General features: G+C 38.2%; 1 protein-coding gene across 10 annotated transcripts in view; it reads left to right on the top strand.

Moving 5' to 3' along the window:
* The window catches only part of arvcfb (ARVCF delta catenin family member b), a 378373-nt gene that overhangs the window by 189750 nt on the left and 172624 nt on the right, over window positions 1-15999 (top strand). The window contains exon 1 of one of the 10 annotated variants that reach the window (XM_049470452.1): window positions 14727-15463. The exons of the other annotated variants lie outside the window; for them this stretch is intronic. Coding sequence (XP_049326409.1) covers window positions 15443-15463 — 21 coding nt within the window. The 5' untranslated portion in view covers window positions 14727-15442. Of the gene's footprint in view, window positions 1-14726; window positions 15464-15999 lie in introns of those variants that run through there. 10 annotated transcript variants of the gene reach the window in all.

A 15999-nucleotide genomic window follows, 5' to 3' on the forward strand; every position in this document is an offset into this window, starting at 1 on the left:
TATTTTGGGGCAGGCCAAGAGTGCAATTTATTTTAGCAGAAAGAAGAAAATAGACTCAGGCCAAGTTTGTGATGTTCTTTTACTTTTTAAACGGTTAATACAGGCCAGGGTGAGGGTTGATTTTATGTTTTATGATGCAATGAACGATCATGTTGGGTTTGAAAATGTGTGGGACTACGAAGGAGCTTTATGTAAAATTTTAAATGGTGAACTCATTTTTAATGAACTTTTAGCTTAAACCAACCTGTGTTTTTTATGTAACTGATGGTCTGTTTTAACTAATATTGTTAATAAAGTGTGGTTAAAACTCAAACTCTCTCTCTCTCTCTCTTTCTCTCTCTCTCTCTTTGCATTTTTCTTGTTTTCTGTTTGTTATAAGGCCTGTAGCTGCTTTGTTTCACTGATCCAGTGTGGTTTAGAGCATGTCCCCCCGTGCTCAGCCCTCACTGACTCGGACCACCGCTCCAAATCCTTCTTATATGAAAGGGATCAGCGATTGTAAATCCGGAGAGTGTGGAAGAAAGGGCACGACTCGCTCTCGCATCTCTCCTCCTTCAGTCTCTGTGTGTTTGCTGGAGAGGCATTGATTTCTGAGTCGGTATGAATCTGCTCAAGGCTGAAGTGAAGTGACCCTCAGTAGAGCCTCTATGACCGCTGACGCCTGTCTGCAGAAGCCTTTATAAGTGTTTATGTAGGGTGATGTCAGTTATTATTGAAGCTTTATGAATTCTTCTCTTTAATAGAGCATCATAGAAACAGCTACTAACAAATTGTGTTTGCGAGTTGCATTATAAAAGATAAAGTTGCTTTAGTGATGCTAAGCCTACTTACTTTATACTCTCAAAGATAAAGGCCTAGAAATGGTTCTGTGGGGCAGTGGCTTTTTATCCCATTTTTCCCCCAATTTACACAGCTAATTACCCTAAACCAGGGGTGTTTAGGGTATTTTAGAAATAGAATGAAAGTTGGCCCGCTGTTAAGCAGGTTTTTATAATGTGAGATTCAAAGTTTGAACGCTAGGTGTCAGGAACGGGCCAAAGAGTCTAAAAGCAGAGAGAGTGCGCATTTCTAGTGCAGAAAAACGGGCCAAAGAGTCTAAAAGCAGAGAGAGTGCGCATTTCTAGTGCAGAAAACGGGCCAAAGAGTCTAAAAGCGGAGAGAGTGCGCATTTCTAGTGCAGAAAAATATTTGCTATATTTGGATTGTAAAGATTATGAGGATTTTTTTTACTTTATATATTGGCAAAGGCTTTCATCCTCAATAATGGGTTCCATTCTTTCCTTTCTGAAAGGTTCCTTAAAGCACCTTTAGATCTAAATCTGTGAGCCTGAAGACATTTCTAAAGGTTTAATTCTAATGTAACAGTTCTTCTAAGAACCTTTTTATCATAAGGAGGTTCTGTAAATAGTTAAGTACTCTTCATATTCTCAAATCAATATTTTAAATAATCATTCTGTATGGAACACAGAAGCTCACACACAATAAGAAGCAAGAGTTTAGCTGTTTAAAACCTTAAAAAAGGCGAACATGTTTTCAGTTCAGTCCTCAATCAATAGGATCAAATAGATATATGTGGAATTTTATTTTGATTGCAAGTTAAAAAAAAGATCCTGATCCCCCAGTAATGGGAAAATGAATGAAAATAATCAATTAAATATATGTTATGGAAAAACGTACATTTGCTATTAGGCTGCAGACGTCAAAATTTGCTAAATTATGGTCAAAATGGACGATTTACATGAAGAATGAAAAAACTGATTTAATTGAAACAAACAGAATAAACTACTACCCAGAAAAAAAGAAAAAAGAAAAAATATATATATATATTATTCTTTTTTTTTCCTTTATCTATATTTTATATCATTTTTATTATACAATAATTTAAGGAATTCTTCGTATTAATAGTTCCTTGTTCTGTATATGTTTTTTTCTATGTTGAAGGCATAAAAATGTGAAAATTAAAATTACAAAAAAATAATAAAATAAATACTCACATGGCATGTCACATGACGCTCACATGAGCCCTAACTGGCAAAATAACATCATAAATATCAGAAGATACCATATACAACCATTTATAAGACATCCCAAAAACATCTATTTAAAAAAAAAACATTGTAAGAATAAATTCATCATCATTTATCCCACCTGGTGACATGGTGCCCAAAGTATGAATCCAAAAAACTTCTTGTTGTTAACATCTTCACCTCTTCTACTGAGTTCTATGCAGCTATTGGGTTGGACTCTATAAAATGTTTAGCTACTGGTAATTTACATACGTTTAGAAGTGAGAAATTTCTGTAGCACAGTAACTTCAGTGTTGCTCTTGGCAACACCGGTGGAGAATTCTTATTGGAGGACGGCTGGAGGACATAAAAATAAAAAAAATCCAGTAAAAATGGAGATAGGAGGATTTGTGTGGCAGCGGCGAGCAGCACGTCTCCTCCATCTAAATGTTTTTACAGTCTGAAGGAGCTGCTATCTGCAGTTGGACGTCTGGAGGAACACTGGGCCCTTTGACCGTCCTCTTCAGAGACGTATGACCGTTCTCTCCTCTGCGGTTCACTCACGTCCTCCCTCCACAATGGACGGCCAGTCCGCCAAGCCTCAGAGGACACGGCCTTTACAGGCAAAGCCCGCGAGGCCCACAGCTCCGTAAATCACCTGCTTAACAATGACTCTTTCACCTCATACACTCACACACATTCACATTCACACACTGAGCCCACCCCCCTGCTCCCCCCACACTGGTCTCCCTTGTGTTAAGGGCAGTTTTGCCTCTTGTAAATGTATAAACTAGTCTCAGAGCTTGTTTAAGCAATCACTGCTTTTTCCTGTTCTTTTTCCCTGTTTATTAATCCTGGAAACAGAGGGCTTTTCTACACTTCCACTAGTTCACATGTTCTCACCGTCCTGCAGGACATTCCTGTTCTTGAAATGGTAAATGTAGTGCTGTATTCTGACAATGGTTCAACTGAAACTACTGTCACCAGTGGCAAACATAGCAACACTATATCAACCATATCAACCACCTGTAATACAATAGCAACAAATTAGTAACATCATATCAACTATCTAGTAACACTATAGCCACCAGTTGACAACACCAAAACAACCACCTGGAATACTATAGCAGCCACCTGTAATACCATAGCAACTATTAAGTAACATCCTAACAATCATCTATGACCACTATAGATTCCAGCTGGTAACACCGTAGAAACCACCTAAAATACCATAGTAATCCTTAAGCATCGTGATAACAACCCTGTAGCAACCACATGGAATACCATAGCATCCATTTATAGCAAAATCATAACCATCATCTAGTAGCATTAAGAGCTACCAGCTGACAAGCACCATAGCAACCATCTAGAATCATATAGCAGCCATTTAGCAACATCATAACCATCATCTAGCAGCTCTAAGGACCACCAGCTGGTAATGCTGTAGTAAACACATTAAATTCCATAGTAACCATTTAGCAACATCATACCAAATATCTAGCACTGATATATGATATATATTTAAATGTTGTAACAACCACCTGGAACACCATAGCAACCATTTAGCACCATCATAACAATGATCTAACAACATTAAGAGTCACCAGCTGGTAACCTTGTAAGAACCACCTGTTCTACTAATTAGTAACATTTAGTAACAACTAATTAGTAACATCATAACAACTATCTAGCACCACTATAGCCAACAGCTGGTAAAGCCGTAGCAACCACCTAGAATACCATAGCATCCATTTAGTAACATAATAACAACTATCTAGCACCACCATAGCCTCCAGCTGGTAAAGCCGTAGCAACCACATGGAATACTATAGCAACCATTTAGCAACATCATAACAATAATCTAGCAACTTTGTAAGAACCTTGTAAAAACCACTTGTAATACCATAGCAACAATTCAGTAACATCATAACAGCTATCTAGCACCACTATAGCCTCCAGCTGGTAATGCTGTAGCAACCACCTAGAATACCATAGCATCCATTTAGTAACATCATAACAACTATCTAACACCGCTATAGCCACTAGCTGGTAACACTGTAGCAACCATATGGAACACCATAGAACATATTTTACAACAACATATTTTGACAAAAGTCAAAATCTACCGTCTTGCTTTATTAAAGCCACCAGCTGGTCACACTGTAGCACCACCTAGCAACACTACTGTTATGTTAGGGTTCAAATTGACCCGTTTCGAAGTTTGAAGATCTAGAAAAAAAAAGTATATTTTTCAGTATGAAACTTCTTCTGCTTGCCTTAATTAGTGTAATAAACATACAGCATAATATATAAAATGGTTCATCCCACATATTTGCAACCACCCCCTGAAAAACCAAAAGTAAAACTAAATTACATGTTTCAATGTTCTATTGTGTTTTATATGTTGGTCTGTGAAAAGTAATGAAGTAGTGAAACATTAAAAAAGTTTGAAGTTTGAAGGTTTTTTTTTATGAAAAACAATTGAATAATCCAAATTGAAGCATTACCTGTTAGAGATAAGGAACACCATTGCACTAAATGTTGATAGAATAATGAACAATCGATTTAGTAAATAAATATTTACACTGCTTTTTGTTTCAGATATCATTTGGGTAATTAAACATGCACCAGGTCAAACTGACGCGGGAACACCATTGCTGTTTCTGACAAAAATAATAACCCACTCAACATCACTGTTTGTTATACTATAGCAACCATCTAGCAACACTATTGCAACCACCTGTAACACCACAGCAGCAACCTAATACAGTGTTTTTAATAAAGTGTTTCACAATAGTGGCTATGTAGCAACAGTCCAACAAAGTAAAGAGCATTCTGCACTGGTTATTAGTGTTCTCCTGCAAGCGTGTTGAGCCTCTCTGATGGAGTTTTATCAGCAGGGTGTAGAGATGCAGTGATGCAGTGATTTGGAGAAAGGGGTCTCTATGCAAGCACATGCTGACCTTCAGACTCTCAGCATTGGTACTGCCGTCTGTTGGTTGATGCTTCACAATTGGCAATTGGCATTCTCCTCCAAGAGTCTTCAGCTGTCCTGTGGCATTATGCTAACAGCAGATCTGGTTGGCTGGTTTCCTGTGACTTCCTGTTTAACCTTCCTAATGCATTCCAGGAATTTGGTATTTTCCTCACAGACTGTTTTTTGTCTGCTCTTCTCTGTGCTGATCATGAGATCTTTCGGCCCTTCCTGTATATATACATACGCATACGCTATTCAGTTGTTTTCCCTATGGAATAAAGGAAAATGAAATAATATATATGTATATATATATATATATATATATATATATATATATATATATATATATATATATATATACATTTTTTGATTATGGCTTACAGCCAATGAAAACCCCCAAAATAAGTGTCTAAAAAATAGACTATTGTTCAAGACAGGTAAAGTGTGGACAGTGTGCCAAGTCCTGCTGGAAAATGAAATCTGCATCTCTATAAAAGTTGTCAGTAGCAGAGAGAAGCTGTAAGATGAAGTGCTGTAAGATTTTGTGGGAAAACAAAACTGCACTGACTTTAGACTTGATAATAAAACACAGTGGATCAACACCAGCAGATGACATGTCTCTCCAAACCATCACTGATTGGTGGAAACTTCACACTAGACCTCGAGCAGTTTGGGCTGTGTGTCTCTCCACTCTTCCTCCAGACTCTGAAACTTAGTTCGTTTTAATGATGCGATCAAATTTAATTTGTTTGATTCTGGCAGTTATACAGTAAAAACTGTATAACTGAATATTTGTGAATTCAATCAAGAAAGCACTATATCTCTTATAATAACAGTTCAGGTGAATAAGTGGTGAAAATACAAATTAATTTATAATGAACTGTGATGTTTTTGATGATGCTATCTAATTTAACCAGCTGGAATCTCCAAAATGTTTGGTGTTCAATAAATATTTAAGTCTGGAGTTTTTTCCCTACATAGTAAATGAATAGTGAAGAGATCCAGACTATGAAGGAACACATAAGGAATCATGTAGTAACTTAAAAGTGTTAAACAAACCAAAATACTCTCTGAAGAAGCATTTAGATACTCGGATTAACTTATCCTGTACAACAGAGGAAACTCTTGCTCTTCTTTTCCTGTGGTGGTCCTGATGAGAAACACTTTATTAAGAGACAAGAAATTCAAGTAATTAACTCTTGAAAAGATCAGCACAGCTGTTAACTGAAAGCCTGAAATTCCAGCAGAAATGTGCACAACTGTCATCTAATCAAAAGGTGCTACTTTAAAGAATTAAAAATATAAAACACATTCTTGTTTGTTTAACACTTTTTTTGTTTAATGAATAATTTTATATGCTTTTCTTCATAATTTTAATAATTTTAGTATTAATCTACAGTGTACAGTGTAGTAATTTTTTTACAGTGTAGTAATAAATATACATGTTGGCTGTTTAATTTATACAGTAGTGAAGAAAAAATAAAGAAATAAATAAATGGAAAAAAATGACAAAAGAAATGAAATCACTTTAATCTGTTTTTGTGCTCTAACAGTAGCCCCTCCCCTCCTCCACCTCCCGGAGACTGAAGAGCTCACTATGGCATGCCCCTCTCTGGTATTCCGGAGCGGTCAGGGGCGGAAGACGAGACGCTTTTGTATCTGAAGCCATTTATATTCTGTAGAAATTGTCCTCGTCCCCGGAGTCCGTCCAGAGCACTTAATGTTTGTCCTGTCCCGGTCAGCCCATCACACACCATTAACTTTAAATGTTGCAGTTGCTTTGAAAACCGATGCAAAGAAAATTTAAGATGTATTTTTGTCCCAAAGTGTCCAAGAAGTTTAGTGTCTAAAGCATTATCTGGACGGGATTAGTTTCTCAGGGGGACGCCTATGAAAAATAATATTTCACACATCTACTCAGTTATAAAACTCCTGTATCCGGACTGCAATTGAAAAAACAGGAGGACCAGTGAGTTTTTAGGCTTTCTCGGTCACGTGACATCGCGGGGTTCAGTAGCTCCTCCATTTCCACTCTCCGTGGAAACGTGCAACCAAAGAGTAATTACTACTTTACAACTTTACAACTTTTTTCCACTAGTTGAGTCTTCATGGCCTGGCGTCCTCGTATGAGGCCATTTATACTGTCAGTTAGTGGTGGCCAAAGGGTTTAACACATTGCACTTTTGATTTTGTTCAGAAATTTAAATGAACAGTAAATACAGGAAATGTTCGTATTGCTCAAAGAGGACATCATTACTAATCGTGACTTCATTGTGTTTTAGTGAATTATAAAACTAAAGTCCTCATATGTGGACATAATTTTTCTCAGAAACGACATCATTTAAAAAGCCAATTAGCCCAAATAGCATAGAGAAAGAAATGCATGTTATGCAAGAGTTCGGGTTTTAGGAGGTTAAAATTAGGGTCTTTCACTTTAGGACCCTCTGAGTCACTTTAGGAATGTGACCCCTCTTCTGGGTCTGAATAAAGATAAGCAGATGATTCAGACTTCAAAGCTTTAAAGTTTTGCAGAGGGGGGGTGATGTGTGTTAGGAGTGTTAAGAGGCTTGACGTGACGGGTTCATTGTGTGTGTCACAAGCACGTCCGTCACCATCGTCTGAGAACACGTTCACTAATCGGGATGGAGACGTGTGAAGTGCCTGCTGCCGGGTCTTCTCGGGTCAGTGGAGCAACATGTGAGCTTTGTGAGGAAAATTGAAACTATTAACCCAATTTAAAACAATTTATTGCATTGGACCATTGCATTGGATTGTTTTTTGTAAGATTAACACTGTGCTGAAACTCTGTATGATTGAAGATGTCCTGTTCGCAGTGTCCAGCGTGATTTACACATTTACTTCTCTGTTCCAGACGTGCTCTTTATGTTAGTTTCACTTCCTTTATTTAACCCTTGTGTGGTGTTCGGGTCTGTGGGACCCGTTTTCATTTTTCATCAAATGATACTAAAAAAATATTTTTTCTAACTCAAACTCATTGGCATTGGCTCATTTTTTGTGAAAAACATATATCAAAACACATTTTCGATAAACACACACTGTACAACCCCCCCTAACTAAACAAATTTTCTACTCATATCTTGAGTTTAATTCATTTTCTTTTACATTTTATTAAAAACTAATAAAAAAAGAGTAGCACTTTTTGAAAGAAATGTAACATAAGAAAGGTAAAGGGCAAATATTAACCATGTAAGCTGTTTATATTGCTTGCAATTTAGGTGAAGCAAGCATGTGTAAAGCATTTTAATGTAAAATTGCTTAATTTTGCTGAATTAAATACAAGTAACAAAGAAAACCAGTAACAAAAATATGGACATCACACAAGGGTTAAGAGAACATGAGACTCTAGAGTTTGGAACATTATCTCTAGTTTTGAACGATTAGACGCAAATAAGAGATGACTTTACCATGTATGGATGGTTCTAGAATGTTCTGTTCTATTCATTGCAACTTCAAATTTCCTCCACAGCTTATTGCTTCCTTGAAAAACCTTTAAAAAGGGGTGGAGCTAATGTTATACAATTGTGGAAGCACTCGAATGGCAGAACTATCTAAAGCTGAAACGCCATAGTGACCTCCAGCAACACCTTAACATCCACCAGAGGCAGCTCAGCAACAACTACTGAGCAAGCACCACTGTAACCACCTGTAACACATTAGCTACCACCTGAGATACAGTAACTTTTATAACAGTTACCCTAACAACCACCTCAGATACCTTAGTACCTGTTAAGGAACACCTCAGCAACCTCATTAACTATAGTAGCAAGCACATTTTTAGCCAAGTGATCTTGCAAATGGCTTTCTTGCTGGTATCTTGGACGGTTCTAGATTCAGGATCCATCGCTCTGTAAAACATGGTGGTGGGTGCATTTAGGCCTGGGCATCTTAACTATGTAACCATTAGAGCCAGAACATTAGACAGCTTGGTCTTCTTTTGTCTACACCTCTGTAAGTTGTGAGGTGTTATCTTGTGAGTGAGATTGAGTACTGGCCTTTGTGCTCATGGCAAGGGAAAATGAATTTTGAGAGATGGAAGTGGATACAAGATGGATGGGACATTCCATTTCAGACACTGCGCAGGTGTTTGACATTTCTTGATCCACAGTGGACAACAGTGGAGTAGGTGGGAATGATTGTGACCGGTGGTGTCTGGCTAGAATTGTCCATATAAAAGAAGACAAGTGACTCTGGCAGCAATCACATCCATATTTATTGCAGGACACACACACTTATATTCCACAGGTCAGTTGCAGCATTCTTTAGTTTCCATGGGACATGGCAAAAGTCTTGGGACACCAAAATAGTCCTGTCCCATGACTTTTGCATAAACAGCTCTGGAAAAAAATAAGAGACCACTTAAAGAGGATGAGTTTCTTTGATTTTACCAACTTGAAAAGCTCTGAATTTTTGCACCAGGAGTAAAGCAGCATAAAATTATCCAAAAGCAGTGTGTAAGACTGGTGGAGGAGAACAGGATGCCAAGATGCATGAAAACTGTGATTAAAAACCAGGGTTATTCCACCAAATATTGAATTCTGAATTTTTTAAACTTTATGAATATGAACTTGTTTTCTCTGCATTATTTGAGGTCAGAAAGCTCTGCATCTTTTTTGTTATTTCAGTCATTTCTCATTTTCTGCAAACAAATAAATGCTCTAAATGACAATATTTTTATTTGGAATTTGGGAGAAATGTTCATTTTACTCAAACATAAACCTATAAATAGCAAAATCTCTCTCTCTCTCTCTCTCTCTCTCTCTCTCTCAGGGCTGCTGTGTACAGTAATGATCACAGGCTGGTGTATGAAGTGTTTAAAGTGTAAGCAGTCACATTGTGTTTTCTGTCTTCTCAGTGCGGTCTCTGATGAGCGCTTTCTCACAGAGCAGGGCTGTGTGTGTGTGTGTGTGTGTGTGTCTGGCAGTGTTTCAGAAGTAAAGTCAGTGTTTTGCGTGTGTGTTGGAGTGTGTTAATTTGCTGAGGGCTGCATTTTACAGAGAAGCTGAACTCCTGAAACTCCTAATGATGAAACTCATTACAGTCCGGATCTGTGGGACTGTGAGTACTGCTACCCAAAGCATATATACAGTATTCTCTCTCTCTCTGCCTCTCTCCCTCTCTCTCTCTCTCTCTCTCTCTCTTCCCCTCTCACTCTTTCTTCCTTTCTGCTGAGATGCACAAAGCGCTGCACTGTTAAGATACGAATGTGCCAAAGTCAGAGCTCACCTGCCTCTTAAAGAGAATAACAACTGACACACTGGTTTAACGACAAGTTAACAACAGCTCCCCAGATAAGAGCATCTAATTGCTTCTTCACAGAGTATTTTTTATTTTTTTTAACACTTTTAAGTTACTACATGATTCTTTATGTGTTCCTTTACAGTCTGGATCACTTTAGTATTTATTTACTATGAAGGGAAAATGAATAAAAACAATGAATGAGAAGATGCGTCCAAAAAGAGCACAGTTGTCTAATGAATAGTGTCTTTATTAGTTGATGATGTAAAATATTAAATCCTGCTTTTCTCACTCTGCAGACTCTGTAAACTTGGCTCAGCTCCTCCTCCCCGTATTAGGGTTTAAAGTGGGCCGTTTTCTGGGTGAATAATTCAGAGTGTTATTTAAAGGAGAGCTCATTCTGCTGCTTGAAGCTCGTGTGGAGAGTTAGAACAGGGCGAGCTCGGTACAGATCTGTCAGGATGACGAGTCTTCTGTTTTCTTTTTCTAACAGTCATCTGAGAACAATGAGTCTTAAAGTGCTGTTCAGACTGACCCTGTCTTAATGCTTACAATAGGGTTTCTAACACAAATACAAAGAGGCACATTAACGTCTATATATTATTTTAATTATTTTATAGCTAAAGAATAGAGGCGTACAAAAGTAAAATGCAGTAATTGAAGCCTAACAGCGTGGAAGAGAGCTGTGATTAGTTAGCAGTTCGGAATATCAGAGTAAAAGGATAAGTTTATTGGGGACCTGAACTCGTGTATGGCATGCATTTTTTATTTCTCTTTGCTATTTGGGCTAATTGGCACCTGATTAGTGGAAAAACAAAGAATTATCTTTTTTACATGATGTAGTTTCTCAGAAAAATGATGTCCACATATGAGGACTTTAGTTTTATGTTTCGAAAGTGTTAAACATTTCGATCAGCAAGACATATTATATATATATTCAACAGTTGAATGGTAAGGGTACACTGGTAAGGTGATATCAAAGGGTCAAAGGGTGGGCATAAATCAGGTTCAAAAGGTACAAAAACAAGGTTGGAAATGAGAAAGCTAATATAGACAAGAGAAAACACTTTGTACGAGAAAAAAAATACTTGGTGAGGACTAAGTGAAGCAAGAGTATATATATATATATATATATATATTTATATATATATATATATAGTGTGTGTAAAAGGTGAAATCAATATTCAGGTGATTGACTTCCGGGATAGTGACGTGTGCAATGACATGTGATTGTAAACGTGAGTGATGTCAGTGTTTGGTGCATTCTGTGTATTGTAGTCCAGAGACTGGAGATCGCAGGTAGAGCTGATTGTGAGAAACAGGAGGGCCTTTGGTGCTAAGCATGAAAATATTGTTAGTAAATAAAAAAAAATAACCATACAATAAGGGTGTGCCATATCGTATCATACGTGTTAATATCGCCAAAAAATGTTAATATCGTGAACGATATTTTACCCTGAAATTTTGTGCCATATCACCCAGCACTAATTACCTAATTATCACATCAGGATTCTACTTTTGTACTGTTTTTTGCAAAAGAAAAATTTACACTGTTCTCATGTCCCATTATATATCTACTACAGACAGATTATATCTGTCCAGTATCATTTATTTTACTTTAATCCTGGATATATAGAGATATTTGGAGTGCATTAAAAGTATCATGACATTCTGTATTATTGACTACTGTTACAAATCTGATAAAAAAAAATCAAAATATTTCAGTTAGCCATATCATATTGCATGCAACAATAAAACTCTAAATCATTTTTCTAATTCAGTGTTTTGTCATATCGCCAAAAGTATCGTTATCGTGAAAATACCATGAAATATCGTGATATTATTTTAGAGCCGTATCGCCCATTCTACCATACAGCCAATAAATATCTTTAAATTACCGGTAATATTTTTTATTTCTTTAGAACTAAAGAAATAACTAATTTTATATCTAATGTGTACCAACATTAGATTTTTTTTTAAATACAAATAATACCACATTTAAGTATAGAATTTTTACAGAAATATTTTTTTATTTAAAGAATAAGAATTTATCTGAAAGTAAATTCATTCCCTACCCAATTTTAACACAATTACATTTTATTTTAAATAAAATAAATACCCAAATTAAATCTATATAATTTATAGTGACTTTAAAGTTCTGTAGAATGAAAAATATATGTGTGTTAATAGACTATTTTTTAAATATTCAGAAGTACAGCTCCTGTATCACACTTGATGAAAAATATCTGTCCTCAAGTGCTCTAAAGTACAGCCTGAAAATCCTCTTAATACCACCCCTCCCCCACCCCAGTCATTTAATACCCCACCCCCATCCCACCCACCGCACATCCCACCATATCCCACCCACCCACAGCATCCATTCAGCCTACTGAGAAACTGAATCACACTGCTCCAGTTTCTGCCAGTTATTGATTAATAGACAAGTAGGCTGATTATTCATTAATTAAAGGATTAATAACAGACTAAGCCGAGCCTCTCCCTCCCACTTTTATTTAAAGTCCACTGCTTGGGGTTGGTGATATGATAAAAACATTGATCAAATATTTTATTTATTTATTTATTTTTTACCATAAGCATTTTTTTTAGATAAAATGCAGCAGTAGTGGTAATTGAAAACAAATACTATTTAAATACTGTTCCATAATTATTTTTTAGAAATATGGCTCCATCCTCAGTACAAAATTCTCTATCTCAGAGGAACATCTGAACATCCTGATGCTTAAATATATGAGATTAGTGCATTTATGTAAGCATTACCATTGTTGAAGTCTCCTGTTTATCTAAAAAAGCCTAATTCAGATACTCAGTCTAATAAAAAGGTATACGTTTTTATTAATCTGTAACATTACTGATTCTTTAACCTTCAGAAACCTTTCGAAGAGTTTAGCTTGGTCTGAATTTCTGCTGGCTATTTGGTTAATAGGATAAATAGGACCTAACACATATAAAAATGGAACTCTATCTTATCTTAAAAGTCATTTTTGTGAAAATCAATGGGGACATTAGTAGTAGTTTTATTTTAACATTTATACTATATACTATATACTAATAGGCGAGCATTAAAGGAAGCACAACACACTAGGTTAGTTTAGTATCTGAAGCATCAGGAGTTGTTGACTTGCTTACATGATCAAAATGGCCAAAAAGAAATAACTTTCTTTAGAGACCCGTCCGTCCATTGTTGTTGTGTTAAGGAAGTAAGGCTACTAAATGTGTTTACTACTCCCCTCGAAAAGTGACACAAACTGGCTCTAACAAGGACAGAAAAGGGAGTGGGAGGCCCCGATGCACAACTGTGCAAGAAGATTAATATCCGAGAGAGTGCAATTTGAGAGAAAGACGCCTCACATGATGTCTACTGACAGCTGAACTAAATGGAACCCGTCAAACACCAGTGTCAGCTTCAACGGTCACGAGGCGACTTCAGGATGCTGGACTTCATGGCAGAATAGCCAAGAAAAAGCCTTACCTCACACTGCCCCCCAATAAAAAGAAAAGACTGTGTTGGCCAAAGAGAAAAGACATTGGACACTGGAAGTTTGGAAGAAGGTGTTTAAGTTTAAGATCTTTGGATCAAACAGAGGAACATTTGTGAGGCGCAGGACCAATGAGTTGTGAGGTGTTACCTTGTGAATGGGGTTGAATAATGGCCAGTGTGCTCATGGTAACATGAATTGTTGGAGGTCCCTTTAGGGAAGCCGCTGAAGTTTTCAGCAAGACAATGTTAAACCACACACTGATCTGTGGTCTCTCTCTTTCTCTCTTTCAGTTGTTCCAATCAGTTCAATATGCTTCAGTACCGTCTCTCTCTCTCTCTCTCTCTCTCTCTATCGCTCTCTCCTCTCTGTCTCTTTCTCACTCTCTCTTTCTCTCTCTCTATCTCACTCTCTCCTCTCTGTCTCTCTCTTTCTCTCTTTCAGTTGTTCCAATCAGTTCAATATGCTTCAGTACCGTCTCTCTCTCTCTCTCTCTCTCTCTCTCTATCTCTCTATCGCTCTCTCCTCTCTGTCTCTTTCTCACTCTCTCCTCTCTGTCTCTTTCTTTCTCTCTTTTAATTGTTCCATTCAGTTCAATATGCTTCAGTACCGTCTCTCTCTCTCTCTCTCTTTCTCTCTATCGCTCTCTCTCCTCTCTGTCTCTCTCTCTCTCTTGCTCTCTCTCTCTCTAATGCTCTCTCTCCTCTCTGTCTCTCTCTCTCTCTCTAACGCTCTCTCTCCTCTCTGTCTCTCTCTCTCTCTCTTGCTCTCTCTCTCTCTAATGCTCTCTCTCCTCTCTGTCTCTCTCTCTCTCTAACGCTCTCTCTCCTCTCTGTCTCTCTCTCTCTCTCTCTCTCTCTCTCTATCGCTCTCTTTCTGTCTCTCTCTGTCTCTCTCTCTCTATTGCTCTCTCTCTCTCAGCTGCGTTTGTCTGTTATCCCCCTCCCTCTCCCTCGCTCTCTCTCTCTCTCTCTTTTCTCTCGCCTGCCCTCGTCTCCTGTTCAGTTGCGGTGTGTGTGTGGAGCAGAGAGTGAGGCAGTGTGTGTGAGTGTGTGTGTGTGTGCAGCTCCGGACAACCACAGATTCTCAGAGAGGATTCTTTTCACACACACACACACCAACCCCCCTGCAGCACACCCCTCCTCTCCGGGCCGCCCCCCTTTCGTCGGACCCCTCAGCGGGTTTGTTTTGTTCTCCAGGGCTGGCAAACTTTTTTTTCTTCTCCTTCTCCTTCTTCTTCACACTGCGAGTGTGTGTATGTGTGTGTGTGTTTTGACTCCATCTCTCTCTCTCTCTCGCTCTCTCTCTCTCGCTCTCTCCCTCCCTCTCCCCCCGTCGGGCTCCTCGTCTAGCCGAAGGATCTCTGGATCTCAGCATCTCCTCCTCCGAGCAGCAGCAGCAGCGCTGGTGTTCCTTCCTGAGAGAGAGAAAGCATGTGAAAGAGAGAGGGAGAACGAGAGAGAGAGAAAGAAAAGAAAGAAAGAGGGAATACAAGTGCGAAGAAAGAAAGGATGGCTGTGCCGCTGTGAGCTGCCTGCGGTGCGTGGAGCTACCCGTGTGAATTAGGAGCGTAATTCTACACACTCGCACACACTCACACCCTGTCTCACACACTCGCACGTTCGCTCTCGGAAAGTTCACCGTGAGGAGAACGCCGCTCTCGCGCTCTTTGTGTCCGGAGGGCTTCGTCCAGCAGGGTCTGAGCCATGCCCGCCGAAGTCAAGCAGGTCAGTGCTGGAGGATTGTTTTGGCTGTGCTTTTATTATGCATATGTCTCTCTCTCTCTCTCTCTCTCTCTCTCTCTCTCTCTCTCTCTCTCGCTCTCTCTTTCTCTCTATCCCTCTCTCACTCTCTCTGTCTCTGTTTATGTCTGTGTCTATACATCTCTTTATCTCTCATAATTCATCTCTGTTCAGTTTAGTAAGCTTTAGTATATTCAGTAGTCAGTACTGAAGCACTACTGAACTCTATCTATATCTCTCTCTCTCTCTGTCTCTCTCTCTGTCTATGGCTTTGGTATATTCAGTAGTCAGTACTGAAGCATTTCTGAACTCTGTCTCTCTCATTGTCTATGTCTCTTACAATTTCTCTGAGTTTAGTTTTGTAAATTTGGCATATGGGCATAAACTCTTGTCTCTCTTTTTCTTATTGTTTATGCCTTTGGTATATTCAGTAGTCAGTACTAAAGCATTACTGAACTCTATTTGTCTCTCTTTCTCTCTCTATTTATGGCTTTGGCATATTCAGTAGTCAGTACTGAAGC

The sequence above is a fragment of the Astyanax mexicanus genome, chromosome 22 (assembly GCF_023375975.1).
Source record: "Astyanax mexicanus isolate ESR-SI-001 chromosome 22, AstMex3_surface, whole genome shotgun sequence".
Taxonomy (NCBI): domain Eukaryota; kingdom Metazoa; phylum Chordata; class Actinopteri; order Characiformes; family Acestrorhamphidae; genus Astyanax; species Astyanax mexicanus.